The 15,433-nt window shown below is 38.3% G+C and overlaps 7 protein-coding genes across 8 annotated transcripts; 3 read left to right on the forward strand and 4 right to left on the reverse strand.

The window, feature by feature from the left end:
• Nucleotides 1-182: 182 nt before the first annotated feature.
• On the reverse strand, nt 183-1,712 carry LOC9309549 (CBS domain-containing protein CBSX3, mitochondrial). Its single transcript, XM_002873435.2, has 6 exons — nt 1,603-1,712; nt 1,136-1,403; nt 971-1,052; nt 819-892; nt 678-738; nt 183-571 (listed from the first exon to the last, which is right to left on the reverse strand). The coding sequence occupies exons 2-6, from the start codon at nt 1,394-1,396 to the stop codon at nt 429-431; spliced, it is 621 nt and encodes a 206-aa protein (XP_002873481.1). The 5' UTR covers nt 1,397-1,403; nt 1,603-1,712; the 3' UTR covers nt 183-428.
• Nucleotides 1,713-1,746: 34 nt separating this feature from the next.
• Nucleotides 1,747-3,733, reverse strand: LOC9309550 (chorismate mutase 2). 2 transcript variants are annotated; one of them, XM_021021092.1, is made up of 6 exons: nt 3,566-3,733; nt 3,227-3,479; nt 2,636-2,722; nt 2,407-2,550; nt 2,238-2,330; nt 1,747-2,142 (listed from the first exon to the last, which is right to left on the reverse strand). In XM_021021092.1, the coding sequence occupies exons 2-6, from the start codon at nt 3,458-3,460 to the stop codon at nt 1,903-1,905; spliced, it is 798 nt and encodes a 265-aa protein (XP_020876751.1). In that variant the 5' UTR covers nt 3,461-3,479; nt 3,566-3,733; the 3' UTR covers nt 1,747-1,902. The 2 variants fall into 2 exon arrangements, with proteins under 2 accessions (XP_020876751.1, XP_002873482.1); XM_002873436.2 differs by lacking the exon at nt 3,566-3,733 and having other exon boundaries at nt 1,786-2,142; nt 3,227-3,544.
• Nucleotides 3,574-4,268, forward strand: LOC110227872 (proline--tRNA ligase, cytoplasmic). Its single transcript, XM_021023771.1, is given in 4 exon segments — nt 3,574-3,615; nt 3,801-4,028; nt 4,030-4,145; nt 4,147-4,268. Coding segments are annotated over 4 exon segments (489 nt in total). The 3' UTR covers nt 4,250-4,268.
• A 28-nt stretch (nt 4,269-4,296) lies between these two features.
• Nucleotides 4,297-5,768, reverse strand: LOC9309551 (protein POLAR LOCALIZATION DURING ASYMMETRIC DIVISION AND REDISTRIBUTION). The gene is made up of 3 exons (XM_021021082.1): nt 5,460-5,768; nt 4,791-5,305; nt 4,297-4,700 (listed from the first exon to the last, which is right to left on the reverse strand). The coding sequence occupies exons 1-3, from the start codon at nt 5,677-5,679 to the stop codon at nt 4,395-4,397; spliced, it is 1,041 nt and encodes a 346-aa protein (XP_020876741.1). The 5' UTR covers nt 5,680-5,768; the 3' UTR covers nt 4,297-4,394.
• An 805-nt stretch (nt 5,769-6,573) lies between these two features.
• LOC9309552 (serine/threonine-protein phosphatase 7 inactive homolog) lies at nt 6,574-9,963 on the reverse strand. The gene is made up of 11 exons (XM_002873438.2): nt 9,783-9,963; nt 9,497-9,660; nt 9,352-9,402; nt 8,652-9,266; nt 7,892-8,335; nt 7,662-7,802; nt 7,467-7,568; nt 7,185-7,388; nt 7,011-7,082; nt 6,889-6,909; nt 6,574-6,803 (listed from the first exon to the last, which is right to left on the reverse strand). The coding sequence occupies exons 1-11, from the start codon at nt 9,793-9,795 to the stop codon at nt 6,738-6,740; spliced, it is 1,893 nt and encodes a 630-aa protein (XP_002873484.2). The 5' UTR covers nt 9,796-9,963; the 3' UTR covers nt 6,574-6,737.
• A 111-nt stretch (nt 9,964-10,074) lies between these two features.
• Nucleotides 10,075-12,180, forward strand: LOC9309553 (ribosomal RNA small subunit methyltransferase H). Its single transcript, XM_002871397.2, has 5 exons — nt 10,075-10,544; nt 10,667-10,897; nt 10,978-11,046; nt 11,142-11,334; nt 11,589-12,180. The coding sequence occupies exons 1-5, from the start codon at nt 10,161-10,163 to the stop codon at nt 12,014-12,016; spliced, it is 1,305 nt and encodes a 434-aa protein (XP_002871443.1). The 5' UTR covers nt 10,075-10,160; the 3' UTR covers nt 12,017-12,180.
• Nucleotides 12,181-12,264: 84 nt separating this feature from the next.
• Nucleotides 12,265-14,702, forward strand: LOC9307514 (argininosuccinate lyase, chloroplastic). The gene is made up of 5 exons (XM_021021074.1): nt 12,265-12,658; nt 12,823-13,203; nt 13,445-13,593; nt 13,697-14,153; nt 14,240-14,702. Exons 1-5 carry the CDS (start codon nt 12,347-12,349, stop codon nt 14,492-14,494), a joined length of 1,554 nt encoding a protein of 517 aa, XP_020876733.1. The 5' UTR covers nt 12,265-12,346; the 3' UTR covers nt 14,495-14,702.
• The last annotated feature ends 731 nt before the right edge of the window (nt 14,703-15,433 follow it).

A 15,433-nucleotide genomic window follows, 5' to 3' on the forward strand; every position in this document is an offset into this window, starting at 1 on the left:
GATATATATTTTTACTTGTTTGTATTTAAAGAATTCATGTTTCTTTTAATGGAGATGAAAGTTGTTAAGATGTTAGTCGAATTTGTACCAAAATCAAATTTCAAAGTGATTATCACATTATTATTTCATAACTCAGTATGATACTTGACGCAGGATTTATAACAAAATCAAACATCACAATCTTTCATAACGAGATCAGAGTCTTTGGTTTTATTCTCTTGCAAAGTAAGCGCAAGAAAAGGAGAAGCACAAGGCCTTAGTTTTGACAAGTTAAACAACGAAACAACACAACACATCAAACATAACACAACAACAACAACAACAACAACAACGAGGACTGCATATTTACACTGATCTAAAAGCTTTTCAGATTCAGCAGCACAAGACCAGACACAACAGGGAACTCTTATCTTACCAATCTTCAAGATCTAGTAACCTCCCTGAATAAACGCATTTAGGCGTTGAAGCTCCTCTCTATGCTCATGAACCACAGCACGGACCACATCTCCTATGGACACCATTCCGATCATGCCCTTGTCTTTGATTACCGGAATATGCCTGATTCGGTTATCTGTACATTGCACAATCACAAAACCGTATTTTTACTTGCCTCAATAGGTTTTAAACCCAATAGTTCGTATCTTTAGTGGAAAAGCATAAAGTTTTCTCCATACTACCTGTCATCAGTTGCATAGCACGCAAGACCTTGGTCTCCGGTGTCACAGTGATAAGCTTATTCTGCGATTGCCAGTTCACAGATCCAGTCAGATTCCATCCACAAAAGCAAGAATAATCATAAAACCGTGCATTTACATTACCTCTTCAGTCATAATGTCTCCAACTTTTGTTGATTTGGATGATCTCCCTTGCACTATAATCTTCCGTAGATAATCTGAAGAAATCGCAACATCGAAAAATGAACCACAAAAACACAACAAAAACATTCCTTGCTAGTCAGATCTAATTTTACCTCTCTCAGTAATGATACCAGCAAGAACTTGTTGCTCACCAGGTTTCACAACCACCAAGGCACCAACATTGTGTTGTGTCATCTAAACAAAATCAAACACACAATAAATTCCAAATCCACATCAAGAGATCTAAAAAGGCAAAAAGGAAGAGTAAGCAAGCATACGGATTTAACAGCATCATAAACAGTGTCATCAGTAGTACACCAAAGCCAAGATCCATCAGCACTTTTGCCTTTGGATTTCATGACATCGGAAATAGTTGTGCTCTCGAATCCAGTCTCCTCCATACGAGCAGGTTGAGTTGATTCAGAGCGTGAACAAAACACAGAAGGCTGAATCGCCGGGTTAATCACACGGAGATGTTGCAGCACAGAAGCTTTCACAACATTTCCACCGGAGACCAAGGATCTAACCACAGCTTGCATCTTTCACCTGTCAACAGCAATCAAAATCATCAGTTACTGAATAACGAGATCTATAAAAGGCTTAATCTAATGAAACTAGATCGAAAAGAGAAAGATCTTAACATGAGTGCATTTGATTGGCAAATCCTAAAATGGCAACTTTCCTAAATCTGACTATAAAAATAGAGAAAAAGCTTCAGAGATAGAGAAGAAGGAGAGATTCAGACCTGAGATTAGAGAAGAAGAACAGATCGTAGTTGAGCTTTGAGAACCCTAGAGTAGAAGGAAGAGACAGCTGACCAGAGAGTTGAGTGGAGAGTTTGAAGGGTTCTAATGGATAATCATCAAATATATAAATAAACCATTTCCGATAGCGAAATACTGGCTACTTTTTTATTTTCCTTAAAAAATATCTTATAAAATTTAAATTAGTGATGACTGTGTTCCTTCATTCAATTATTCTATCATATCCTGACAAATATCTACAGGCCCACTTTAACAGGCCCAGATTTGGATACAAATGAAATTCAATCGAGACGACGTAGAAGATATTCAACCTCAACGAGCTTAGTGAGAGGGATAAGCCATTCTCCATAGATGCGAGAGACAAGTAATGGATCCACTTTATACTTCTTCTTACTCTCATCACCAGAGTCAGTGATGCATTTTACTTCTTGTCCAAACGTTTCTGCTTTCTTCTGTACTCTCTTCTTAACCATTTCTTCTACTTTCTCAAACGTCAAAAGCTTCATCAAAGCTTCTCTGTCCTACAAAAAGTTTTCAGAAACCCATCACTTTTGATCATTTTATATCAAACCCAGGGTGAAACTGAATCCTATCCACATTGTGACACTAATTTTACCTGAGCTCGAATCGCACGCTCGTAATCTTGAGGAGCATCTCTGAATTTGACTTCGGCAACAAATTTACCATAGTGAATCCTTCTTGAAAGAGCCTTTACAAGACCAAGCATCAAATCAGACATAAACCAGATGTAGAACTAAGTTTGTTAAATACATTGATCTTCTTACTTGTAAACACGCAAGATCACTAGCAGCAGTTGATGGATAGTTGCCATCATCGCCAGGTTTGACAAACAAAGGAAGCAATTCTTTAAAGTATATATCCCAAATATGTTTGTTTATGTTAACGGATAGAGCCTTAGGGTGCAAAGCCTAATCGAGAGAGAAAAGGAAAGTATTGTTAGATTTAAGCATTCAGAGTTCTAAGAAAAATGCTTAAGACTTTACTACTACATACCGGTGGATATTTGTGCGTAGGAAATACCGCGTGAGGAATATTCTCTAGGAAGAAAGGATTCTCTTCCGGGTTTTCATATCTTCCTACCTAATACATACACATAGATAAGACTTTCAAGTGAACCAATCAACAAACATATAGGCTCATATCCAGAAATAACTTAAGAATATAAAGCAACGAGATGAATTTATCATGCAACAAGACTTTCAGACATAAAACAGTAATCCTCCATTTCCAATCTCCACATATGATGAGATTTTCATAAGGAAATTTCTTATACATATGATAAAGTTGGAGCCTTTCTAGGCAGATTCACACCCAAATCCAAACAAGAAGTTAACACACAATGAGATATACATACAGGCAAAGCCAAGTTATCTTCTTTTGCAATGGAAGAGACACATAACAAACAAAGGCAAGCTAATTCAAGAATCCAAGCTTATTAAAGCCTCAATCAAATTGACTTGTAGCTTACTTTCTGCTAATTTCATGAAACAATCTATAACAATGCTACAGCAAAACTATGCATTTGATATCTCTGTATCTAATTTGTAGCAAAAAAGGATCAGCTTTTTTAAATGGGAAGTGAACCTTAGCTTGGATGGTTTCTATCTCTCTGACAAAAAACTCAGTGAGAGAAGAAGAATTTCCAGAATCTAGACAACGAGATTCTTCGAATGCAGGGGCATTGAGTGGAAACTTAGCTCTCTCTATCAAGCTGAAGACGATGGTGTCTTCTTGTCTAATCAACGATTCTCTAATCGAGTCAAGACTCAGTACATTGGAACAACCCGAACTCGAATCCGATTCGACGACTCTTGCCATGCCGCTTCAACAGTATCTCCTGCATCGATGGTGTAAGTAAGCAAATAAATCATTCATGGAAGCTAGAGATGAGCAATTGTGAATGACGAAAGTCAAAGGACTTACCTGAAAAAATGAAGCTTTTCTTCTTCTTCCTCCTCTTCCTCAATTCTCGCGTTTGACATAAATTGCGAAGAGAAAATAATGGGCCCGAAGCGTTGAAATGAAAACAAGATCCAGATCCGATGATTTGGGCCCAACTATATTCACCAACTGGACCGGAAATTATTTATAGAATTATTATATATCTTATCCGCAAATATTGTTTTTTTTTTTTTTTAAATCGTGAGCTAAAAGCTAGGGCTTAGTATTCCCTCCAAAAGTGGTACCTGTTCAAGTTGCTGTGATCCAGGTTCCCATCAAAGGTGCTGCTGATGACCAAGCACTCTCTGATGCTTGTGAAGCTGTTGAATCCACCTAGCTCGGGGCTGGAATCCGTGCTGAAGCAGATATCCGCGACAACTATTCTAGCGGCTGGAAGTATGCGGATCAAGAACTAAAGAGTGTTCCTTTGAGAATTGAAATTGGACCCCAGAGATTTGGCCAATGATCAGGTGAGAATAGTGAGTCGTGGCAATGGAGCTAAGATGGATGTCAAGAGAGGGAATTTGATTAAACAAGCTAAGGACTTGCTAGAGAAAATCCAGATACCTCTATGATGTGGTAAAGAGAAAGGTGGAAGAATGTAGACTATGTAGTCAAAAGGTTGAAACTTGGGATAAATTTGTGGAAGCTTTGATTATGTCATGAGCAAATTGGGACTCATATCTCTCTTCTTATTATGTAATTTTTTCAAGAAGAGAAAATAAGGCAAATCCATTAATTAACATGTTGCTTCTCACAAAATTACATACTCTGTTCTACTTTTTGTAATGAATTGTGAAATACCAAATTCTCACCTTGAGAGAGGGTAAGGATGAGTTCGAGAGCTGTAAGTGATTCTAGAAGGTTCTGGAATACGTTCAGAGACTATATAAGCAGTGTCTTTCCACCAAGAAGCTTCTCTCTCCTTCAAATGAAGCCTTTGTTTAGCATCATCCAATGCAATCTCTAACTCCTTTATCTCCTCTTGTTGTCTTGTCTCCATGAGCTCGTGTAGTCTTCTCTCCAGCTCATACGGACACACTCCTTGTTGTTCCTCCACTAGTCCTGGACACACGTGTCCCAATCTTAATCCTTCTGCATCTTCACTCGAAACCTCCTGTGAAATTGTTTCACAACCATTTAGAGTAGAGAATCAGCATCAATTCTTCCAAAAAGAAGTCATGATCTGCTTAGACAGTTATTTTACCTTGAGCTTAGAACTTGTACCATCATGGTCTTGACCAATCTGAAGAAGCTCAAACTCAGCTTCAAGTTCAGCTTCAAGCTGATCCATTTCACCTCCAGAATCATCCCCTCGCTTATATACATAATGTGACAAAGACCCTTCACCTCCAACACTCATAGATGTCTCCATGATCTGAGGAGAGTAATAGTGATCAGTAGACGATTCAGGGCCATCTACAACATCACTTGTGGCGGAATATGCAGAGGTTTCAGTTTGTTCTTGCTTCCGAAAGCGAAACTCTTGCTGTTTTCGCCTCAATTCATCGTTGTGAAATTCTATAAACTTGTCTATATCGTTCCGTAACTCGACAAACTCTTGCTGTTTTCGCCTCAGTTCTTCGTCTCGACATTCCAAAAACCTCTCTAAATCGTTACGTAACTCAACAATCTTGTGAATCTCTTCTCTACCAGTAGCAATCAAATGTATCAAATAACAACTCAATCCAATGCTGAACAAAAATTCCCTTCTTTGCAATTCTACAGACCAAAATATATTTCAGAAAATTAGAAATGAGAGACAAAATTAAATTAATGAAACTGATCTATGACAATTCAACTCACACATAATCATTTGATCGGAGGTCGTTTTCAATTCGACCAAAACTTTAGGACAAAACCAAAAAATTGTTACCGGAATGGATAGTAGGTGACGGTGAATCTGAAAATTGGCCAACACCATGATGACCATCCGAGGAAGTTCTGATCCTCACCGCGTCACAGTCGTCTCTCACCCTTGCTTCTGCCATAGCCGTCTTCTTCCCTTGTGGAGAGAACCACCGAGACACGATTCTCCGTGGAGACGGACATCTGATCCGAATGCACCCTGCTCTCACTCCTCCACCGTCATCCATTGGAGAATTCAAGATCAATCGTTAAAGAGAAAAGAATATAAGGAGAGGTAGATAGAGAGAGAGAGAGAGATATTTAAAAGAGAAATCGGAATCGGGATTGAAGAAACAGAGAGAGAGAGAGAGAGGGGAATGTTATTAATGAGAATCACGAGAAACAGAGTGTTGTTTCGACTTCGATCTACAAAGAAAAATAAATAAATAAAAGCGTTTGGAGGGAAGCTTTTGAATTTTTGGAAACTCTTTAAATGCCAATCACCTCTCCTTTTCCCAATTTATAATAAAATCTCTAATAATTGGCATGTGACAAAATTCTATGAATAATAATAATTGCTATAATTCATTCACTCTGTTTTCTTTTATTTTGACAAGTATTCATTTTTTTACTTTATTAGTTATTTTAGGTCAAAAGTATGTTTGAAGATCAAATAAGGCTACATTTGGAGGTGTCATAACTCATAAGCCTATTGAGACTTCTTTTAGTCATAAATGGTAAATCTAGTAGCGTTGACCAAAAGAAATGGTAATGAAGTATCACACAAATTCAGTAATATTTTCATCCTCTTTTTTAACGACCAGTGATTTGTCATTATTGTAGAATGTAGACCATTTATGAATTTTACCAAATGTCGTTGGGAAAAGACCATAATAAATTCAACACAAGTCAGTGTTTATTTGTTTGAATAAGAATGTCCAATTTTGAATTTGTATTTTCCGAAGTTAATTCCCGAGAGCAATTTTTAAATTTCACAAATCCGTGTAAAATCTGCAATTTTGTAACAACAATGCAGTTGTAAAAATACAATTCTCAACAGTAAGAGAAAGAGATAATACGATCTGCACAAGGTACTTTTCTTTCTCAAAGCAAATATGTTTCAGTTTTTTTTGTATTGAGAAAAAAAAAAAGAATTGATATTGAAAAATAATAATGAAAAGCTAAATCAACATGTGTTAATATTACAGTGTAAAATTACAGTTGATTTTTACAGTGCTAAGTAAACTGGAGAAGAAAAGAAAAAACAAAGAGCAAAATCGTTGGGGCTTGGATCTCAGTCAGTGGGTCAGAGCGAAGATGACATTTGGCTTATGACCTCCAACGTAGCTTTCGTCTTCGTTAAATGATCCATCTACGTTTGTTTAAAACACTCTTTTAAAATCCATCTACATTTTTTTAGATAAAATATGTTTCAAAGTTTGGTTTCCATGGCTTACCAATTCTTTCTCGCGGTTGTCCTGCGAATTACAAAAAAAAAACGAATCCAAGGGTAAGTCTTTATGAGAGATTACGTGAATGTGAAGAAACGAGTAAAAGGCTTTATATGTAATTATTATACCCTGGTTTGAATCTCCTGTTTGAGAGCGCTTATCAGTCTAAACAAGTAGTTGTAGTTGGATTTGTGAGGCTCCTGCAATCATCACAATCACACAATAATCAAGATCATAATCATAAACCATCAATATAATCATACAATAATCAAGATTATCATCATAAACCATCAATAATATACCTGGATGGTGTCGGGAAGAGGAAGACCTTCAAAGACTTGAGGAGGCTCTCGAAGTTGAAGGATCTGACTCGGGTCATTTGGCAAAGGAACGGTCCATGAAGGCGGATTAGAAATCCCCAATGATGCAAAACCGTGTCCTGTTCTATTCTCCCACATTTGTTGTTGTTGAGTTGAAGATCCATCACTTATGATTTGATGGTGTAACTATGAAAGAAAACACAAGAATAAGTCTAAGACAATGCTAAAAAAAAGTCAGAAATTTCCAGCTTGTTAGATTTTTACCCTTGGAACATTTTCGACTGTGTAAGAAACAAATCTGGGTTCTGTGAAGTTGTGAGGCTCAAGAACAGCATATGCGCCTTCGTTTTCATAGTTTCTTGAACCCTAATAACAAAAATAACAAGAAAACCAGTTGGAAAAGCAACAGAACAGGTAGCATTCAGAGTCTGTTTGATGTAAGAGGCTAAGGGAAATGACCTGTGAGAACATTGAAGCGCTGAAGACTGTGCAAAGTTTTCCGGATTCTACTTCATGATCTATCGAGTAACCGCTTAGCATGTTTCCCATATCTTCTCGATCTGCTCGTGCATCGGGGCCTTCATGTGATCTTATAATCATCTAAGATGGAAAACAAACAGATTAAGTTTGTACATAAAAAACTGGAATATCAATTTGGAGAGCAGTTTTTACCCAAGTTATACAGTTACCTTTAAGTTTGACTGTTGTAGAAAAGTCTCAGTGCAATCAGCTCCCCAAAGAAGGCCCTTGTAATTGCTTTCGCTCAGACCATCAGCCATCCATGGACATGACCATAAAACATGGTTAAGAGTTATATTCTCGTCATCGTTCTCACCAGCTTGTCTCCTCTCAATCTTGTCAAGTTCGTCTAAAGAACCCAACCACAAAGATGGATTCACGCTATCTTCTTGGACCCGCGAACTTTGAAAGAGACCTCCATGAGTTGTGTAGACGCTATTTGATATGACTGATGCCAAAGGAAGCATTTTAAAACAATCGATACACTTGGAGTATAGCATTGGACCGTGCTCACCATATCTGTCACATATTTCTTTCAAGAAATCAAGCTCTTCTGCAGAAATTCTTGTTTCAGAGCTTCCTCGAAGTAAAATTACATTCTCAGGCATCAGAATCTGTAGTTAGAAACAGCAAGTATCGATCAGATGGGAACAATGTTTGATTAATTAAGACGGTAAAACAGATACAATGAAAGAAAACATATCTAGGGCCTTAAATCTAATGCTTTAATGTTAAGATTAAGCAAACTCATGTTGAATATTCTATCTGTGATTTACTGAAAACAAATTTAATGCCTTCAACAAAACAATCCAGAGTAAGCCTTAAGACCAATGCTACAGCACAGAAAGTAGTTTATTTATCATTTAAAAGACAACATGGGAGAAACAGTCTAATAAAAAAAGCAAACAAGTAATGAAACTATATATGTACCTTCCAGGCTAAGAGAACCAAGAACACTTCTAGGCTCCAAGAACCTCGACCAATGTAATTACCATTGAACACAAAACATTGATTCTGTGAAGGCCTTCCTGATTGATCAAAGATTTTGAGGAGATCATGTAACTGACCGTGGAGATCCCCAACCACAATCACTCTAGAATTCTCACTACAGCAATCAATTTTAACGCAATTGGCTTCTTTGTCTAGAATCTGCGAAGCACATTCCACCAGAGAAAAAGCCACAGAATGTGGCAATATCAAAGGGAACTCGGAAACCGAGTTCTTCCATGTGAACTGGTTTATTAAACCCATCAAAGTCTCAACCCATTCAAGATTTAGCTGCGACTCTAAAGGCCAAGAGATTGGCTCCAAAACAATGTCACCAAAATCCCCACCCACAGAATCATCTCCGTTTCCCAAATAAATCTCCATTTCCACTGGCTCAGTCATGTCCTCTAGATGATCAACACTTTCTGGTTCGTATTTTCTACTACCCATTCCTTGTACACTTGCTATCATCCTCGTCACCTGTTGCTTCTCTTGATCATCCAATGTCTCATATTGAAACCCACGAAGAGACTTTAAAGAACGGTCTGAGTTACTCACCTGCACAAAATTCAAAGTTTAAATTCGATTTTCACATTTAATGCTTCACCACTTAACTCTATAAAACATAAAGATGTGTACTTACCACTTGCTTTAGAACCGAACACAGAATTCGAGTTACACTATTTTCCGGATCCTGAAACAAAGATCGTAACTTTGACGTTAAGGGTAGTAAGCAAATAGTGAGAGATGCTAAAAAGCTCAGACTAACATGGAGACTGAATTGTTACTTTAAGAAAGTCTCGATCAGCACCACGTCGAGATATTTCTTTCAACATAAGCAGAGTACGCAGTTGCTTATAGTTCTTCATTCTCGTCGTTTTGACCGCACTTAGCTTTAAGAATGCGAATTTGCAAGCTTCAAGCTTCGCGTCTAAAACCCTTTTCGAAATTTCTACAGAAAAAACAATCAAATGTTATTACATTACTGGTTTTTGTTCGGACACAGAGAAAGTTGTCATGGAGATGAGCCAAATCAAATTGACTTTAAAATCTCCATCGAAGAAACAATTTTACCTGGAGGCGGCATATCGAAAGATTTGAAATTTACGGTGAGAATCACAGTTCGGTGAGGTCGTCGACACAGTTCCGGCGTCGATGTCGATTACAACCGCCGCTTCACCACCGAGGAACGAGCGTTTTCGTGTTAACTTCTTGCCGGTTCTAGGTCAGAGAAACCACGCGCATTTCGCTGCTTAGCAAGCGAAAAGGATGTTGTTTTTCATTTTTATTGGGCCGGCCCATATATTTAAGGCCCAACATTAGAAACAAACACAGTTTGTCAGTTTTGTCTGGAGTGTGTGAGATTTGTGATTGACCAAAACCAGTAAAATCTGTTCTTCTGATAAACCCACAACAATGGCGAAAGAGAAGGCATGAGAAGAAGAAGCTTTAATGGCGGGAGTGATTAGGGCTAAGCAGCTGTTTCTATGCTCGTCGATTCTCTCGAGCAACAACAATAAAGTTCTATTACGCCTTCCTCGGCGTAGTATCAATGTAATTGCGGGAAATCTCAATTCGAGCGAGACGAAGAAGAAGGAGAAAGAGAAGAGGAAGAGAAGAAAAGAGATTGAGGTGGCAAAAGCTACGGCGGAAGCAGTGGTGAATAAGGAAAAGAGAAGGACACGGTCGAGCAGAGAGTATGAAATCGCCGACGGTGACGAAGTTCCGTCCTCACATGTGCCTGTGATGCTCGGAGAAGTTCTTGACATTTTCTCTTCGGTTCGCTTGCGAAGTTTCGTTGATTGTACTCTTGGCGCAGCTGGTCACTCTTCTTCTGTAAGTTTCTTCTTCATTGTTGATTAATTAGCTCAAAACGAATAAGCTCTTACTTAGGATCTATTAAGTATGATGAACAAGTTATTGTGCTTTAGATTGTGAATTTGTAATTTGTGTTTCAGATTATTCAAAGCCACTCTGAATTGAAGCATTTTGTTGGAATGGATGTTGATCCTGTGGCAAGGAAACTGGGTCACTTTCATATTGATTCCCTCATGCATCCAACTTTGAAGGCTTCTATTGTGTTGAAGAACTTCAAATACATCAAATCTGTGGTTGCTGATACGCAACCGGAATTGTTAGATGTAGGTGTTGATGGTATTCTTATGGACCTGGGAATGTCATCTATGCAGGTACATTTGTGGTTTTCACATGCAACTGTTTCTGTTTCCTTGTATTGTTGACATCACTCACCTAAGCTTGTATCCGACAGGTAAACAATCCCCAAAGAGGGTTTAGCGTTCTTCAAGAGGGACCTCTTGATATGCGAATGGATCCTCAGGTGAGGGTACTCAGATCTTCTTGCAGTAGAACCAACCTTCCTGCTTTTGAATCTCTTGGAATTTCTGCTGAAATTTGTTCACTGACATGTGACAGGCGACTCTAACAGCAGAAGATATAGTGAATTCGTGGCCAGAATCTGAACTGGGAAGAGTTCTACGGGATTATGGCGAAGAAAGCAATTGGCATTTACTTCAAACTAGAATTGTTAAGGCTCGACTTAATGGCGGGTTACATTCTACCGGTGAACTGGTGGATCTCATTCGGGGTATGTCACCAGCAGGCAGAGGTATATCTATATATATCCTTTGATTCTCTCTTTTTTCTATCTTGGGATTTCTTAATTTGCGTTTGCATCTCAATGCGAGCTATAGTTAGTGTTCCTAGTTAAAGATTTGGGTGCCAGGTACAGAAGTTCAATGAGTGATCCAAAATAAGATCATGAAAACATAAGACATTTTATATTTTTCACAGTTGACAACAAAGTTGAAGAAGATAATCCTTTTAATCTTATTATATCGACTTCCGTTTGAAATGCTGTAGGAGGCAGACAAGGTTGGATAAAGACAGCGACACGTGTGTTTCAAGGCCTAAGGATCGCAGTGAACGACGAACTCAAGACTCTACAAAACTCCCTCTACTCATCGTTCGATGTTCTCGGTCCAGGTGGGAGACTAGCAGTCATTTCCTTCCACAGTCTGGAGGATCGAGTTGTAAAACAAACGTTCCTCAACATCTTAGGGTTTCAAAGAGAAGAGATAAACGGAGAGGGAAATAGTGTGAAACCAGAAAGGCAAATCGAAGAAAGAGTAGAGAAGGAATTAAAAGAGAAAGAAGCCTGGATCAAACAAACGGTAATAGGGTCGAAAGGAGTAATACTGACAAAGAGACCAATAACGCCTTCAGAGGAAGAGGAGCGACTCAATCGCAGAGCAAGGAGTGCTAAGTTAAGAGTGATTCAGAAGTTGTGATTGCTGCTTTATGAAATGTTTTTTAGTAGACAATCAAAGTTTCAAAGCTCTTAACTAAGCAAGCTTTTCATTAAAATAGGTGAGGTTTTTAAAAAGAAAGTTGGAAACAGAGAAATAACAGAAGAGGATTGGATCCAGTTATAGACTTATAGTTGAACCAAAAACCATATTAAACCAAACTGAATGAAGTTCAATTTTCGAACCAGACCGGTAATTCCTTTGACCATACCACATAAGTAAAGTAAGTATCCGAGTGTGTGTCGTCGTCGTCGCCGCAAAAACCCATTTGGACCTTCGAAACCCTGCCTCTTCTTCTTCTCCACCTACTCAATGGGATCAATTGATCTCTCTTTCTCACAGAGTCTCCTCTTCTCTCCGTCGCGTTCCAATCTTTCCTCCTCCACACACCGTTCCGTCTCTTTTCTCCCGCCGGGAACCAAGTCACGGTGTCTGCCGCAGTTGCGTTCAATGAGCCACGACGACGAGACGGCCTCAAAGGAGGTGAAGCTATGGGGCGGAAGGTTCGAAGAGAGTGTCACTGAAAAAGTGGAGAAGTTCACTGAGTCAATTTCATTCGATAAGGTTCTCTACAAGCAGGACATTATGGGTAGCAAAGCTCATGCTACAATGCTCGCTCACCAGGTACCTTCATCTCTAAAATTTGATTCGAATTTAAATTATTTTGAGTTAATTTTCTTAATTCAGTTGTGATTTTGGATTGATAACAGAGGTGATTGCTCGTTTCGTTCTTCTAAGTAATGCAAATTTGTAAAGTCAGGACATTTATTGATGGTTTGTTATTACAGGGGCTCATAACTGATAGCGACAAAGATAGCATTTTGAGAGGTCTCGATGATATTGAGAGACAGATTGAAGCAGATAAGTTTGAATGGAGGACTGATCGAGAAGATGTGCATATGAACATCGAAGCAGCTCTTACTGATCTTATTGGTGAACCTGCAAAGAAACTTCACACTGCACGGAGCAGAAATGACCAAGTTGCTACTGATTTCAGGCTTTGGTGCCGTGATGCTATCGATGCAATTATTGTCAAAATCAGAAATCTTCAGGCAGCACTAGTTGCATTGGCTTTGAAGAATCAGGCTTTGATTGTTCCTGGTTATACTCATCTTCAAAGAGCTCAGCCTGTTTTACTCCCACACGTCCTCTTAACTTTTGTAGAGCAGGTTTGGAATTTCTACTTCGTTCAAGTTTTAGTTTTCTGTTGCATCGTTTTGTTTTGTTTCTGGTTAGGCTATGTTATACAATTTAGTAGCACTGTAATTTGCTTTATGAGGTTCATCTTCTAGTTATTATGTCCACCTTTTCCTGCCTCAGAACATCGTAGGGTTCTTAGGATTTTACTTTTGCACTATCATCTTATTAGGATTTTACTTTCTTGACTGGTATTTGGTTCATGTATGGCAGCTCGAACGTGATGCTGGTCGTTATGTGGACTGTCGAGCAAGGCTAAATTTCTCCCCCCTAGGAGCTTGTGCTTTGGCTGGAACTGGTCTACCTATTGATAGGTTTATGACTGCAAATGCTCTTGGATTTACCGAACCAATGAGAAACAGGTATGTTCCTAGTTTTGGTTGCATCAACTCTCTCTAATTATGTCTCTCCCTTTAGTTTAACGGTTCTCATTTATTCTCTTTTTTTCTTTTCTATTTCAACTAGTATCGATGCAGTCTCAGACCGAGATTTCGTGCTAGAGTTCTTATATACAAATGCCAACACAGCTATTCACTTATCACGGCTTGGAGAAGAGTGGGTACTCTGGGCTTCCGAGGAGTTTGGTTTCCTGACTCCAAGTGATTCTGTGTCAACCGGAAGCAGTATTATGCCACAGAAGAAAAATCCAGACCCAATGGAACTTGTCAGAGGAAAATCCGCAAGAGTCATAGGCGATCTGGTCACTGTCCTAACACTGTGCAAAGGACTTCCCCTTGCTTACAACCGAGATTTTCAAGAAGATAAAGAGCCGATGTTTGATAGTACCAAGACAATAATTGGAATGATCGATGTATCTGCAGAATTTGCCCAGAATGTCACGTTCAACGAAGACAGAATCAAGAAAAGTCTTCCTGCCGGACACTTGGACGCGACTACTCTCGCTGATTATCTTGTGAAGAAGGTAATGTGGTTTTTATTCATCATAATCTTCCATTTTGGTAACTAAAGTCAGAAAGATAAATACGGATTTGTTTTTTGATTTCCCAGGGCATGCCTTTTAGGTCATCTCATGACATAGTTGGAAAACTAGTTGGAGTTTGTGTCTCAAGAGGCTGTGAACTTCAGAACTTAAGTCTTGAAGAGATGAAAAAGCTGAGCCCTGTGTTTGAAGAAGATGTGTTTGGATTTTTGGGCGTTGAAAATTCAGTCAATAAGTTCAGTTCCTATGGGTCAACAGGATCAAACTGTGTTGATGAGCAACTTGGCTACTGGGTCAACAAGCTGAACATTACTACCACCTGAGCCAGAACAAACCATTAGCAAAAGATTTGATGACATTTGTGTAATTTTCATATTTATTGAGGATTTTGGTCGTTAATACCAAGAAGCTTTTAAGCAACATGTTGCAGCGGTTTGACTTTTGAGGAAGACCCAAAAACAAAATAAGCTTTATTGAAGTTTTGTAATATTTGAAATCGAGATAATGTGGAAGGGTTTTGCATTCTCCTCATTTCAAATGCTCTCTGCAATATCAATCTTTTCATATTCTAAAAATCGAAGTGAGTAACAAAACACCTTCAAAATTGCGGATATTTGCGCAAAGCTAAAAAGATTGGATCAAGAGAGTGGGTTGGAGTTAGTTTGTGATTTGAACATGTCTTTAATCTTGAAGATTACTTGTCAATGCAAACTTCAATTTTCATTAGAATTTTAGAATTTTTTTCTTTTCTTTTCAAACCAATTATTGTTCAAAAATCCAAAAACAAAAAATAGTGGATTGCATTTGGATGTGATTTTTTTGAACATGGAAGGATCACACATGACATGACACCCCCTCTTCCTTAGGAGGTGCAACATCTGTTACATGTTATATATATATTACTTACATTATCCTTTTATGTTCCAAACAAAATGTCATTCTCCATTTTTCATGACCAAACACAAATTGACACAAATAAGTACCAGTAATAACCTCATTGGTGTTTCTCTTCTCCTAAAATAGTTAAATCTAATCTTAACAAAAATACTCCTTTCTTCTCGATTTAATTATATCCATTTGATGGCGGTGGAGTCACTTTCTGACTGTGACACAATCCTGGTCCTAAAATCCCATGTCAGCCACTGATTGATCCTTTTTTTAGATTATTGGTCGGATATTAATTATGGTGAAAGCTCCTTTTTTCGTTTAAGTCGTTGTATTAAGTGGATTGAGTTTACTGGTGAACCTCATTTCTCTTGTTA

The sequence above is a fragment of the Arabidopsis lyrata genome (genome assembly GCF_000004255.2).
Source record: "Arabidopsis lyrata subsp. lyrata unplaced genomic scaffold ARALYscaffold_6, whole genome shotgun sequence".
Classification (NCBI taxonomy): Eukaryota; Viridiplantae; Streptophyta; class Magnoliopsida; order Brassicales; family Brassicaceae; genus Arabidopsis; species Arabidopsis lyrata.